Source organism: Anomalospiza imberbis, chromosome 5 (assembly GCF_031753505.1).
Source record: "Anomalospiza imberbis isolate Cuckoo-Finch-1a 21T00152 chromosome 5, ASM3175350v1, whole genome shotgun sequence".
In the NCBI taxonomy this organism is placed as follows: domain Eukaryota; kingdom Metazoa; phylum Chordata; class Aves; order Passeriformes; family Viduidae; genus Anomalospiza; species Anomalospiza imberbis.
This window is the reverse complement of record NC_089685.1, coordinates 69,922,709-69,936,444: the sequence shown is the minus strand read 5'-3', so window position 1 is coordinate 69,936,444 and position 13,736 is coordinate 69,922,709. Positions and strand designations below refer to the sequence as shown.

Below are 13,736 nucleotides of genomic sequence, written 5' to 3'. Positions count from 1 at the left end.
GCGGGGCTGGGGCCGGGGCTGGGTGCCGCCCGGCGCGGTGCCCCTCTGCCTGGCCGGCGCCTTCTGGGGTGCGGGGCGCTGCCCGGTGCGGGGCGGCGTGCGGCCGCGGGCGGCGGCGCTGCTGCTGCTGCTGCTGCTGGCCGCCTGCTGCGGGGGGGAAGCGGTGGCGCAGACGGCGCTGGCGGCGGGGGAGGAGGAGGAGGAGGAGGAGGAGGAGGAGGATCACTTGCTCTCCCTCGCCGCCACGGGGGTGGTGCTGAGCTGCCTGGCCGCCGTGACATGGCTGGTGCTGAAGCTGAGGCAGGGCGTCCTCATGCTCGCCGTGACTAGCGCGGCCAAGACCACGTCCCTCGTCGCCTTGGAGAGGGTCCCGGCGTCCTGGCGGCCCTACCTGGCCTACCTGCTGGGGCTGCTGGGCATCCTTCTGGCCGGCTACGCCGACCGGCTCTGGCCCCCGCGGCGGGCCGCCCCGCTGGCCGAGCCTCCCGCCGCCCCCCCGGCCGCGGACGAAGCCCCGGTGCTCAGGCGGCGGCGGCGGTCCAGCTCCATGATCTCCCCCGAGATGTCGGGCGGCGGCGGCGGCAGCGGCAACAAGACCCACCGGAGGACCTCGCTGCCCTGCATCCCCCGGGAGCAGGTAGGGCAGCGGCTGGCGGGACTCGGGTCTCAAACTTTGCCGGGGGTCCCGGCGGCGGCGCGGGGAGCTGCGCCCTCCCGCCGCTCCTGGCCGGAGGGGCCGCGCACGGTGCGGGCTTTTCCCGGCGCTCCGCGGCGCGGGCAGCCCCGGGACGCCTCGGGACGGGGCCGGGGGAAGCCGGGCTGAAGCCGGGCTCTCCGGAGCAGTCTGACTCGCCCCGGCTGCGGGCGACGGGCAGAGGGCTCGGGGTGTGCTTTTCCCTTACAGCTGTCACCGGCGCTGGCTTTTCCTAAAGCTGGCAGAGGGAGGGCTGGGGTGGACGGTGCCCGCTTGGCTCTCGGAGCCGGTGGGAACCTGCCCTCAGCGCAGCCCTCGGGTTTCCCAGCATCACTTAGGAGCCCCGCTGCTTCAAGCCTGTAGTTTCCTAGAAAGGTAGCTCAGCCTTGTAAAACTCGCTTTAAGCATGAAAGGGGGGTGTGTGCGTGAGCCGAGCACCTCGTCCGCTCGGTGGGAGAAGTCCTTTATCGGGGCGATAGCCGAGGCTCGTCTTTGCACTTTGCCTCCCCAAGGCTGTTCCCGTGCGTGTAATCAATAGCTGCGGCTCTGCCGTGGCTGTGGGAACCGGTGCGAGGCACACGCGATTTATCTCAACTTTGTTTCCTTTGAGAGGCTGTGATTAGAATGGCTGTGTGAGAACTTTATTACCAGAGATGCGTTCGTTTCAATGCGCACCTCAAAAAAAAGTGGAGAAAGAAGCAGTCTGGCACCGGTATCTATACTGCACAGCTGTGTAGAGTCCTGACACGGACACAAAGTGGGCTTGGTTCTGCGCTTGAAGTGTTTCTGAGTTGAGATTTAAGATTGCCCCACAAAAATATCACTCCGTGGGTCGTGTGTAACTGAGTGTCTTGAAAGCCAGCGCAACCCCTGCTGAGCAGTGGAAAGGGAAACCTGGGGGGAAATAAGCATCAAAGGGTGTTAAGTTTTGTTTTTCAGTTAGTGTTTAAAAGGATTCTGTGCGCTGTGATCAAGTGAAGCGTGTTGTCATACTCCTAAAGTTTTCTTTCAGGTGGCTTGCTGGATAAGCAGCAAAGTATTTTCCAAGTAATAGCATCTAACTATATGGTGTGAGTGGCTAGTTTGTTTCTGGAAATTGTTTGATTACATCCCTTTGTGGTTGGTATTGACATTTCTTAGAAGAGGGCCTGACAACCCTATATACTTGAGACTTGTTTTACAACAAACGTACTTATTTATTTAACAGTTTTGTTTAGGTAAAGTAAATATTTCCCACAGATAAATACAGTGTGAAAAAAGTAGAAAACTGACCGAGTTCTGACTTTAACAGGAACTGAGAGGCAGCGGTGTAAGAGTAATTTGTAAGTACAATAAGGCACGAAATTAAAACTGTTTATGCTTACTTGGTGATGCTAGGCATTTCTGGCGGTTTATTAGAATAATCATTTGTAAGGTCTTAAAACATATTTTCCACTTGCTTTCACACTTCCAATAAATGCAGCCTTTTACTTAACATCTCTAAATGTGATCATTCTGAGACAGAACTCAGTGACCGTGGCCCTTGTCTTTTCTTGTGGAGGGACTTCAAATCTCCTGCATGTACCACAATGGTGATGGATAACAAGGTAGACTTCTTTTCCCTCCCTGATGGTGCATTTCTTGGGGACAGTGGCCAGCTTTGCCCCGAGCAAGTCCCACTTCCAGGCTGTGGAGCTGGGCTGGAGTTAGCTGGCAACTGTTCCGTTCACCCGCTGCAGGATTTTGGCAAATTTCTCTTTCTTTTGTTCTCACTCACTATTAATCAATAGTGAGATCTGGTATTGCTTGTGTCTCTGTGTGATTAGAAATGGATGATTACTTTGGAGTTTGGGGAGACTTTCTGTTTTGGTTTTTTTGGTTTTTTGTTTTTTTTTTTTTAGCACAATGTGGCTGTGTGTATTTGAACTTCTCTCCCTAAAAGCTGTTCTCTTAAATAAATTCCAGCTTGACAGAAAAATTGAAAAGCTGAAACAAAGCTCTGTAAGGACCTCGAAGGAATGATGAGAGAAGTGGGACTCTCCTACAGCAAACAAAGTTTATGTTTATAGCAAAAATCAGCTCCCTGTAGACTTAAAGAAAGTATAGGTAAATGTTTTTCTTTTGGAAAGTTTTTAAATATAACATGTTAAAAATAGACATGAGGGCTTTGAAAGAAAACCAGGCCTTCTCTTGCCCCTCTATTTTTAAAAAACATCCCCTGAATGTTTCTGGTCTTGTTTGTACATCTGTGAGCTGCCAATAGTTTTCATCAGGAAATATATCCACTTTATTGCTTTGAAACATGTACTTGAATTTAGTGGGTAACATCAGGCAAAGTTTTAGAGATCTTTCCCATCACCTCCTGTGTAACCTTTCCTATTGCTGAGCACTTAACTGAGCTTTTGTTTTTCCAGAATTTGATTCCCTTCATATCTGATGGTTTCTGTTACTAGGAGATTCTGTGAAAGTTGGAATTTCTGAATTTTTCTTTTTTAGTCACACACATCTCAATTTTGATCTGAATTCTTCCCTACTAGAATTTGAAGGTGAATCTATGTGGCATGGTGATGCAAAGGACAGTACCAGGAATTGCAAACTGACAATATGGATATTGTATCAGCACACCTTGTGTTAGTATCGTATCAGTTCCAAAAAGAATTAGAAAATAAAATCTTTCATTTAAATAAGCCACCATCCAGAATTCAAATGGTACCATGATGCAACCTTCTGTTGTTGCTAAAAGTGCTCTTTCCCCATTTTCAGTTTAATTCTGTGCTTTTTGCGGTTGCTTTTTTTGTATATGTTCACTCTTTCCCATCTTTGGCAAAGTCTTAGTATTAAAAGCTTCCAGCCTGGTGTGTGTGTAGATCTCATTGAGGAGTGTGTGCCTGATCTTGCTCCCAGCTGAGTGTTGTCTCCCTGTGATTTATTTCATCAAGGCTGGCTGAGGATGCTCAGCTCCTTGAGGGCTTGCTCAGCTAGATTTGAAAGAGGATGCCCAGCAAAATTGTGAATGGATGCATAAGACAGGGAGTGAATGAATGAAGAAATACCTTTTTTTTTTTTTTTTTTCCAGTAAATGCAAAAGCACCACCAAGAAGGTTTTTGCAAACATTTTTTCTCTTCCTAAAAGTGCAGAGAGGAGGTTAGTGGGGGTAGGGAGGGGAGCAGAAATGTATTCTATGTGTTGTTTTTTCCCATTAAAATATCATAATGCCCATGTGCTCCGGAGCTTGTGCCTCTGATTGATGTGTTAATCTCGACATGCAGCAGTCCAGGGGGATGATTTTGCCTTGGTGGGTAGAATGCTGCACAGCAGATTGTAGCTGGGCAAATTTAAACCATGCTGAAGACTCCTGATTTTGCATTCGAGCTTTGCTTGTTTGTTTTGTTTAGGGAAGCTTTCAGGTACCCTGGATTTATTGCAAGTATGTGTTATTTGCAGCTGCTGAAAACAGTTTGATTTGCTTTTGCAGGATTTTTTTTTTTTACCTTAGAAGACTGTAGCAGTGTCTGAAGGACTTCTTGGTCCCCCAGCTAGCAGGTGACAGCACTGGGATGGAGGAGCTTCTCTCATGTCCCCAGCTGCCAGGCCAGCAGCTCCACGTACAAACTCCTGTCCGTGCTCTCTGCCTCCTAAGGCAGACAGGTTTTCTATCCATTTTCCTTATGTATTTTTATTTTGCTTTGTATTTCTGGTTCCCTTATGTATTTCTCTTTTGCCCTCCTTCTGGGCAGTTGGAGAAGTAGAAAGCTCTTTGCCTTCCCGAGGGACATCTGAGGGTCTGTCACTTATTTTCTGCTGGTTTGAGACTTGGGCGCTGTTTTGTTCTGCTGCATCTTTCCCATCCCTTTTCTCCTTGTTAAGAGTTATTTTTTCAGACCGGTAACCTTGGTGCCAGACTCGTCTGTCTTCCTTCAGCAGCAGCAGTGGGGTTTTTTTGCTCGAGTGATTGTTTTTCATGGGGTTCTGGGTGGTAACACTGCCTGTTCCCAGCCCATAGCCTGGGAAAGTTGTGTGCCGGGATGTCCTTATCACCGCCTGTCTGTGGAGTTGAGAAGACAATACTGTAACAGTTCACATGGTCAAAGATATCTCTGCAGTGATAAGATCTAAGAAACAGTGGAGAAAAAGAAATACATTTGTCAGTTTTTCTTTTTTTTTTTTTTTTTTTTTTTTTTTCCAAGGGGAAAATTAAGGCTTTATCTCTTCTCATTTTTGATAGTGACAGCTTTGGTAGTGCTAGGAATATGTTGCTTCTTCCCCTTTGCTGATTCTTCCTTTTTGCCTAAAAAAGTAGAGAAATGTACCCTTATATTATAACCAATTTTTATTAATATGGATCCCGTGCTCTGGCCTGAAAATGAGCGATCAGGGTGCAACACAGAGAAATTTAAAATTTTAGAGGGGAGCTGGCAGATTGAATTTAGGTGCTGAACTTTGTCTGTGTCTATTAGGCATGTGAGGTTTTATATACCATATTCCTCCTGCTAATAGGGTGTATTGAGCTGTAATTACTCCGATAAGATTTAATGGCATTGCCATTTAGGTCACTAAAAACCAAGGAATACTGAGGAGTTATGTCATGTGGTGACTTGCTGAAACACAACCATGTAAAATATTAAAGTAAGGCTCCAGGAGAAATCACCCAGGGATTCCAGACAGAATGCTTTATTTTCTTTTGCATGGCTTCATTTACACAAACCTGCTCTACTTGGGTTTTTTATTTCTCTTTCAGCCTCACAAAAATGTTAAAACTGCTGCTGAAACTCTCACGAAGAGCTTAGAATCTATTTTTGTCGATTGGTTAAATCAAGAAATATATATTATGGTATATTGGCAAAAAAAGTAAAGTACAGTAGTGACTTTCTGCTCTTTCTGCCTGAAGTGTGAAAATGCAAAGCTGGGGAACTGAAAGAAATCCTGTGTACTCTGGGTTGTCATGTTAATTAAATAAACAGCCAGAACAGTGACCCTGTGTATGAAATGTGTTTTGAGAAGCTTGTTGGGGGTTGGAGGGGAAAAACAGTGACACATGATGTTTTGGACATTAACTGTGACATTTGTATGAATTTGTCCTAATCTGCTGTTAGTGTTCTCACATTCCAACTGTTTTTTTGTGGGAGAATGAGGCATAGCCGTACGTTGCAAATAGAAGGAATAGTGCTTTGGCTTTTTTCTTTAAAAAGTAATATAAAAAAAAATATAATCTCAGCCTGGAAGTGAAAAGGTTTGCTGGGTTTTAGTGCCTGCAAACCGCAGGGCTTGGAATGGGGGTGAGCTGACTGCATCCTAAACGATTTGAGAATGAAAACAACACTGCTGCAATTAAGGCTTTGAGCCAGTTGCTGTGATTTACCTAGGTAATCTGATGGAAGATGTAGCATATCCCTTGGCAGATAAGGAAAGAAATATACAGATTCAGATAACAAAGTGCAAGTCATGTTTTACTTTGTGCAGGGAGTTTTAATTTTTTTTCCTGTGCTTGGTTTTGAAAAAGCTTTTTTATGAATTACCAAACACTTTCCTCAAAGTCTCTTCTGTGTTAGTCAGGGTGTCATTCAAAGAAATACCTCTCATTTGGACTATGTAGTTTTTCAGGTTTCAGGAGGGAGGTGGTGGGGTTGGTTTTTCTTTTTTCCTTTTTTTTTTTTTTCCTTGTTTGGTATTTTTAGTTTGGTTGGTGGGTGGGATTTTTTTGTTTGTGTGTGTTTGTGGAGGTTTTTCTGCTTTTTGTTTGTTTGTTTGTTCTTGGGGGTTTTTTTTGTGTTCGAGTTGTCTTGCTCTAAGTCCTGCTGCGAGTTTTGCTTTAAGCCCTGCTGCGAGCGGTAGAATCAGTTCTTTGTATTGGGAGTAATAAAAAAAGAAAATAAAAATGAAATGCGATGTCTGTCTGAGTTGTAAGTTGTGGGTGGAACATCAGCGCTTTTCCTTCCGAGCTGCTTTTGGAGATTCGCTGGGGCTGTGGGAAGAGGATGCGCCCTACCCTCTTTGTCAAGCTTTGGCTTCTTCCATTTATTTATTTATCCATTTATCTCTTTATTTATAATGAAGGGTTTAAGCCGCTTTTCTTCTCCCGCCGTGTGGGTGCGTGTCACCGTCGCCAGCCCCCGGTGGCGGTGATGATGGTGGCGGTGATGATGGTGGCGGTGATGAAGGCGGTGCCGGTCGCTCCCGCAGCGGGCGGGCGGTGCCGGCGCTGGCGGGCGCGGCCCCCTAGAGGGCACGAGAGCCAAGCCGGGCACGAACATCATCCACAAAATCTGTCCGTGGTCCTTAACTCAGCCCGTGCCGGGATCCGCTCCGCAGCGGCTGCTCCGGCCGCGTCCCTCGCTCGCTTCCCGCGGCGGCACAGCCGGGGCGGGTCCCGGCGGGTCCTCCCCGGTGCCGGGCACCTCCAGGCTCTGTGGAAGCATTTCCAAGTGAACCGGGGGAAACGCCACGTGAAAAGCAGGATGTCCCCCTCTGCTCTGCCCTGCTGAGGCCGCAGCTGGAGCTCGCTGTCCCGTTCCGGGCTCCTCAGAGCAAGAAGGACAAGGAACTGCTGGAGCAGGTTCAGCGGGGGCCATGGGGATGATGAGGGGACTGGAGCATCTCTCCCGGGAGGAAAGGCTGGGAAAGCTGGGCCTGCTTAGCCCGGAGAAAAGATGACTGAGGGCGATCTTATCAGTGCATCCACATATCTGAAGGGTGAGTGCCAGGAGCCCAGGGCCAGGGGCACCAGCTGAAAGACAGCCAGCTCCACCTGAATATGAGCAACAGGTACTGAGCACTGGAACAGGCTGCCCAGAGAGGCTGGGGAGCCTCCTCTGCAGAGATTCAAAACCTGCCTGCCCACCACCCTGTGTCTCCTGCTCTAGGTGGCCCTGCCTTGGCAGAAGGCTTGGACTAGATGATCTCCAGAGGTGCCTTCCAACCCCAGCCTTTCTGTGATTCTTTGCGATGTGCCGATGACACAAATGGTCCTTCGCTGCTGTTGAACACGGATGGATGGATGTTTTCGTAGTGCCACCTCAAGGGCTGCTGAGCAAAAGGGAAAATATGCAGCATAGGGAAGATACTGGTGGCTATAAGAGTTTGGTCAGTGAAATGGGATTGTTCGTTTTTGAACCTGTCAAGAAAAGGATTTTGTGTCAGCAGGCAGTTCGGGTCACTGAAAAGATTTTGTGTGTGGGAGGTTTTATAATGAAATTGGGTTAGTGAAGGCATAGTGTGGAATGGTGTATCAAGTTTTGGTCAGACATACAGACCGATTAGGGTCCACAGATAGCCCAAACTTCTGAGCCTCATCTAAGAAGGGACTGAAATTGTACATAAAAACAGACCTGAGGGGTATTGACAACATATTTGCCTAAAAATGAAAGAATAGAAAAGAATTTGGAAAACAAAACAAAGCAAACCATCCCCAAACCTCAAAACAAACTCCCCCCAAACCTTTTATTTTTAAGCTGCCATGAAGAAGTCCGATTGTGTAAGATAGAAATACACACTGATCGTGGAAAGTACGTGCATGTCACAAGGTATGAACGAAGCTCTTCCAGCTTAGACATTTGTATTTATTAGTTATTGAAGTGTATAGCTCTCTGATGCCAAACAAGTTGAGGATTAGAAAAACTGTTTTGTTTTTCTTTTTAAAAAATCTGATACTAGTTAGGAAGAAAGTTCCCAGTTGCTGGCTCTGTGTGCTTTAGTGACTGTACTGCTTTATCTGAAGTGCCTACTGGCTAGGACCTATCACTGCATGACTCTCTGTGTTTTTACTGCAATTAACTACTGGAAAAAAATTAGGGAGAAGATATTTATGAGCATCAATACAGCTAAAGGCTCTCCTTCTGCCCCTGCACAAGGCTGGAAAATTACAAAACCTCCACATATCAGAAATAGCTCAGAGCATAGTTGAGGCCTCCTTGGCTAACACCCCCAATCCACCAGTGAAATATGTGGGGTTAAAGTGGTTTATTTGACTTTTGTAGTTTCTAGGTTGCTGGAGTTGGCTTTGTTTTGTACTAAGATTTATGTTTTGGTTTGAATTTTAAAATAAAATAAAATTACATTCTGCGTCATTTTGTTGGGTGTTTGTTTTTTTTTAATGGGATTTTTGTCTGCCTAACTCTGTAGGAGTGGTGCTTTTCAAATATCCTCATGATGCTTTTTCTGATGGCTGCTGAAGTCCTGAGGCACTCCCTGCTGACAGTTTAAAAAAAGCAACCCTTCCTCTCAGACTGGTTGGTCCTCTTAGAAATATCTCAGCTTCATTAAAAGCTGTGTGAAATATAAATATGATGATGCCTGCTGGAAAACTATTGCTGTGTTTTGAGGATCAAGTCACTGAGGGTTGTTAGGTTTATCTTTTGTTTTAAAAAAGCTTCTTGTTCCTGGCTGTCTTTGAGAAAATCGTAATACTGTAGGGGAACAGTCATTACTGAACTTCAAAACTGAACATTACTTATTCTGAGCAGCATCCTTCTGACTGATTTTTTTAATAAATTTGTTCATAAGTACATTTGTGATATGAATTCCAGACAGGGAAAGAACTGAGTATTTGAGTGGTGAAGGTTAATTATTTTTTGAACTGTTGCACTCCCAGCAGGTTGATGATACCTTGCTGGCATCTCTGTGTGCTGGAGCTGCTGCCAGGCTCCAGCAATAACCTAAATTGCTCCTCACCCTGGAGTACAGATACTTTGAGTCTCTTGCACTTTTGCTGTATGGTTTTAAATAAACCCATGCCTGTTTGTGTTTAATGTCATAAAGGAGAAGCAGGGCAATAATCTCTTTCGTTACCGATGTTACATGAAAATATTGATTCTTGGCAAATACATACACCCTAAATTTACCTTGAAATGTGGCTGTGGGGCTGAAGAGGCCAGAGTGGGGGGCTGTGTGCTGTCAGTGTGGGCTGCAGAAGCACCCTCAGGAGCCTTTCTGTTTGCTGCCTGAGCAGCAGAGGATGAGGGTGGTACATGGGCTGAAAAGCCACGTCCAAGCAATTTTTACTCCACTTCTGTGGGCAGAAATCTAGATATGCTCTCCCAAGCCTTTTGTTGCCTGCAGAGCAAAACTTATGAAACCCTGTCTATGCTCGAATGTTGACTCTCAGTTGAGATGACAGCTGCGGAAAGGTGCAGAGCTGTGTGTGAAAGTATAGATGAAAAAGGGCTGCACAGCCTTATGTACTGTCTACCCTTGCCTCTGTGAATGCAGTTTGAAGTGCTTTTGAGAGTTTTTCGGTTTTGTTTGTTTGTTTTTCTTTTGTTTTCTTTCTTCTCTTTCCCTTCCTGGCTTCTCTTCCCCTTTTCTTTCTTTCTTATTGATGCCTGTTTGAGCTCACCAGCTGACAGATCTCACTGGGGTTTCTTTGCAGGGTAGACTCTGCTGCTTCATTTCCTCTACAAACCCACCCCCCAGTGCAGCTACCACTATTTCTGTATTGGTAATGCTGAAGTCCTTCCCCCAAAACTCACTTTTGAAAGGCAAAAAGGTGTTGGATGCTGCACTGAATTCTCTGGTACATTTCTCTTCAGCTGTACTGGTGGTGCTAACTATAGGTTACTCTTGGCAAAGTCTGATCACTGTATTTTGTGCTGATAAGGAGCTTCAGTGCGTTTGGGTGCATCTATAATTGCAAGATAACCAAGAAGAGATGTTTCATGTGGCTGCAGCTTTAGTTGCAATCTGTCACTGGGATTGTTACAGGAATGCTTGTGCTGAAATGCAGTCTGCCTCCTACTCTTGTGAGACAATGGATACCTTCACCCCATCACTCAGTGATACTTTAAAATTCATGTTGAACAAGTGAAGGTTTGTTAAAAACGCTATTTTTCTTAAATTCTCTTTGTAAAGGTTAATGATCATCTCCTCCTGCCTCTGCTATTTTCAGCCCTCCCAGGGAAACAGGGTGATCCTTTCAGTTCAGTCCTTAGTGCAGAAGGAGCTGTGTTCACATCCTAAAGTCCAAAGAGAGCCTCTTAATTTTTTTCTTAACTGCTAACGATTCTTTTTCTTATTCTAAAGAAATTCAAAGCTAACATTCGTTGTGCTGCTGAAAATGTCACCTGACACCTTGTAGCTTGTTTTTATAGATGTGTGCACACACATATTTATGTAAATGTTCATATAGGTATGTATGTATATACACAAATCAGTATTGTGCAGTCGAGAGGGATGGAGTTCTTTGCTTGACTCTGACTGCACAGCCAGCAAACCTGAGTTACATATGACAGGGTTCTTTCTGGATATTAGATCACATTTCCTGAGGTTTCCACAGGCAGGCTTGTTTATTAAATATGTCAGCTTTAGTAACTACTGATTGACTTTTCACTCTTTATTGTTTCAATATTTCTTCTTTCTTGATTTACAAATGTGTGCCAAGTTGTGCAATGATTTGTTAGTTATTTGTAAACACTCGAGTAGTGATTTTGATCAACAAACAGCCACTTATGTCTTACAAATGATACGTTCCAGTGTTAAATTTGGAGATTGGTGCCACAGGTCTGTTCTAGAGATGCAAAGCCATAAAGGTGCTTTCCATGGTGACTTGCTGCTGGCTTTAGCTGTCATGCGGAGCACGGGACTGGCTGGGCAGGAGGAGCTGATAAGGTCCCAGTGCAGCCTGAACTGGAGCCATTCCTGTGGGCATAAAGAAGGGGTTGTTTGTAGGCGCAGGGTTTGTGGTGACTGGGAGTGGGGCTGTGGCCCAGCCTCATCCCTAACTGGCTCCAGCTGTGCAGGACAGGTGAGCAGCATTGAAGGGAAGGAGCCATGGAGTGCCCAGGTGCCCTGACCAAGCCCAGAGGGAACAGAGGGCACACAGGTGCAGTGCATCAGCATCAGGGGTATAAAAGGCTGGGCTGAAGGGCAATAAAGGGCTGATGCTGCAGCCTGCTGGAGTGGAATGGTGTTATTCTGTGTGGGCGCACACCTGAAGCCTTCTGAAGGGGTAAGGTGTTACTGTGTTTGGGGTGAAGCCTTCTGAAATTGTGTGGTGGCGCTCTGTGTATCATGGCCATCTCAACCGTGACACGTGCTGTGTTGTTCAGTGTGGAGCTCTGGCTGGTGAGAAGTATGATAAGAGCAGTTGGAATAAGTGGGTGACTTGTGTTTTTACAGATTAGCACAATGAGCTTTACCTGGTAAAACCCTGTGAGGTGCAGTGGATATGTTGTGGCTGCTATGTACCTGTTCTCTGGGAAGCTGTGGACTGGTTTACATTTGTTATTTATTAAAACAGTTCCCTGAAATCCACTGCATTTTTGTTGATTCTGAATTCTGTACAAGCTGAAAAGTTTCAAGCTAATTTATATGCTATTACTGAGGGTATTTTTTTTTTAAGACCAGCTTAATGTGTCTGCGAGTGCTATTCTTAAATGCAGTCCTGATTATCTACTGATTACACAAAACTGCAAACAAATAAACATTTTCTCTTAAAGGATTTAATGCTGTACTTTATTTAGGGGATGGAACTGTGAGGGTGGTTTGGAAGCTAAAAGGGGGATAAGGGTAGAAATGGAACCTGACCCTTTCCAGCAAGCTTCTGCTGAGAGTTACAGAGTATTCATCTTTCCTGTGAATTGTGGAGAAGCAAAAAGCCTTTAGGAGCAGGCAGGTGTATCCACAGGTGTGTACAATCTCATCATTCTAGGCAGCATGGGCTCTGTTCATGCCTCATTACAGAGACCTTAGTAAGAAATCTGCTCAGTGACAAAGAGAAGTGTTGTCTGTGCCTTACTGGGACTGCAAACGGACTTCTGGGCCACGGAATCCAGAATGCTGACTCCTGCTGTGCTTGTGTCAAGCAGGGCCATAGAGGAGCTCCTGGCAGTGCAACAATTAGATGGACTGGGGTGCCAGCACTAAATCACATATTCCAGCTTAAATTCCTCTCGAGGATCCAAGCCTGCCGTTTCCTCTTGGCCAGGCACCTTTGGAATCGGAGCCAGCTCATAGGAAATCCGAGGAGCTGGGGCTTAACTGAAATTGAGGATATCTAAACCTGGCTTTCTGGATGCATCTGTTGTGGTGAGACAGAGGGATGGCAAACACAAATGTTTCTTGGAGAGCTCCTGAGCATTTTTAAGTGAAGCAGTAAAGACAGATTGTCTATCCCCTTTCTCTCAAAGCTATCCAACCTTTATTTCAGCTTTCTCTTCTGCTGTGTGTGGTGTATAAATCTAGTCCTAAAATGTGTGATGTTCTTATTCAGGGCTGATGGATAGTATGAACTTTTGATAATAGTGACTGAGGCATAGTTTCAACGGTTTTCATCCCAATATTTTAGCTGCCACCATCCTTGGATCTAGAATTTTCTTTTCCTTTTGTATTATGCATAGATGAAAAAGAAAATCCTTAATATGAACCTTAAGACATCCTGACTTGGGCTGTGATCTGCCACTCTAGCAGACTTTTTGAAAAGCCAAAGTTTGAAATTCTGGATCATTATCATGCTAGCATGTCTGGACATGCTGTCATGTTTAGGTCTTTGGGTTTTGTTTTTCTTTTGGAAACCGCAACGTATCTGTGTTTAAAAAATGGTAAAATTCTTCCAGTTGCAATAATATGTGCTTATTGCACGTTCTGATCTGCTTTATATATTGTCTCTTCTCAAATGAAGATGGTAATGTGATGCTGAGAAAAACATCGGTTTTTAAGCTGAAGTCACTGTATTGCAAAATTTACTGATACGCACTTAAAGAAACCCAGCCCAAAAAATCCTCACATGTGATGAAACAGCTTCCTTTGCTGTCGTTCAGTGCACTCATGAGAACTTGGCCTGGGGGGCTCTGGCTCTTTTATTCGGTGAAGGTTTTTAGAACTCAGATGAAAGTAACAATCAGATTGTCTTAATCATTTATAATAGCAGGTTAAGGAGATGAGAACTTTAGGGAGAAACATGATAGCCCAGGGAGTATCTTTCCTGTGATCTTAATGCATTGCTATCTAAAACAGTGAGTCAGTGCTTGTGAGCATAATTATGTCATGCACTATCTTTTGAATGCTTGGATCTGCAATCACAGATGTTTTTAATGAAATTTTAGATATCTAACTTCTTAGCTGTATGCAGGT

General features: G+C 45.3%; 1 protein-coding gene across 2 annotated transcripts in view; it reads left to right on the top strand.

Annotated features, from left to right (window-relative positions):
* Positions 1–198: 198 nt before the first annotated feature.
* Positions 199–13,736, top strand: part of PDE3A (phosphodiesterase 3A) — a 223,331-nt gene continuing 209,793 nt past the window's right edge. The window contains exon 1 of one of the 2 annotated variants that reach the window (XM_068191861.1): positions 199–637. In XM_068191861.1, the coding sequence (XP_068047962.1) occupies positions 314–637 (324 nt within the window). In that variant the 5' untranslated portion in view covers positions 199–313. The remainder of the gene's footprint in view (positions 638–13,736) is intronic. The other variant, XM_068191860.1, reaches the window with a different exon arrangement.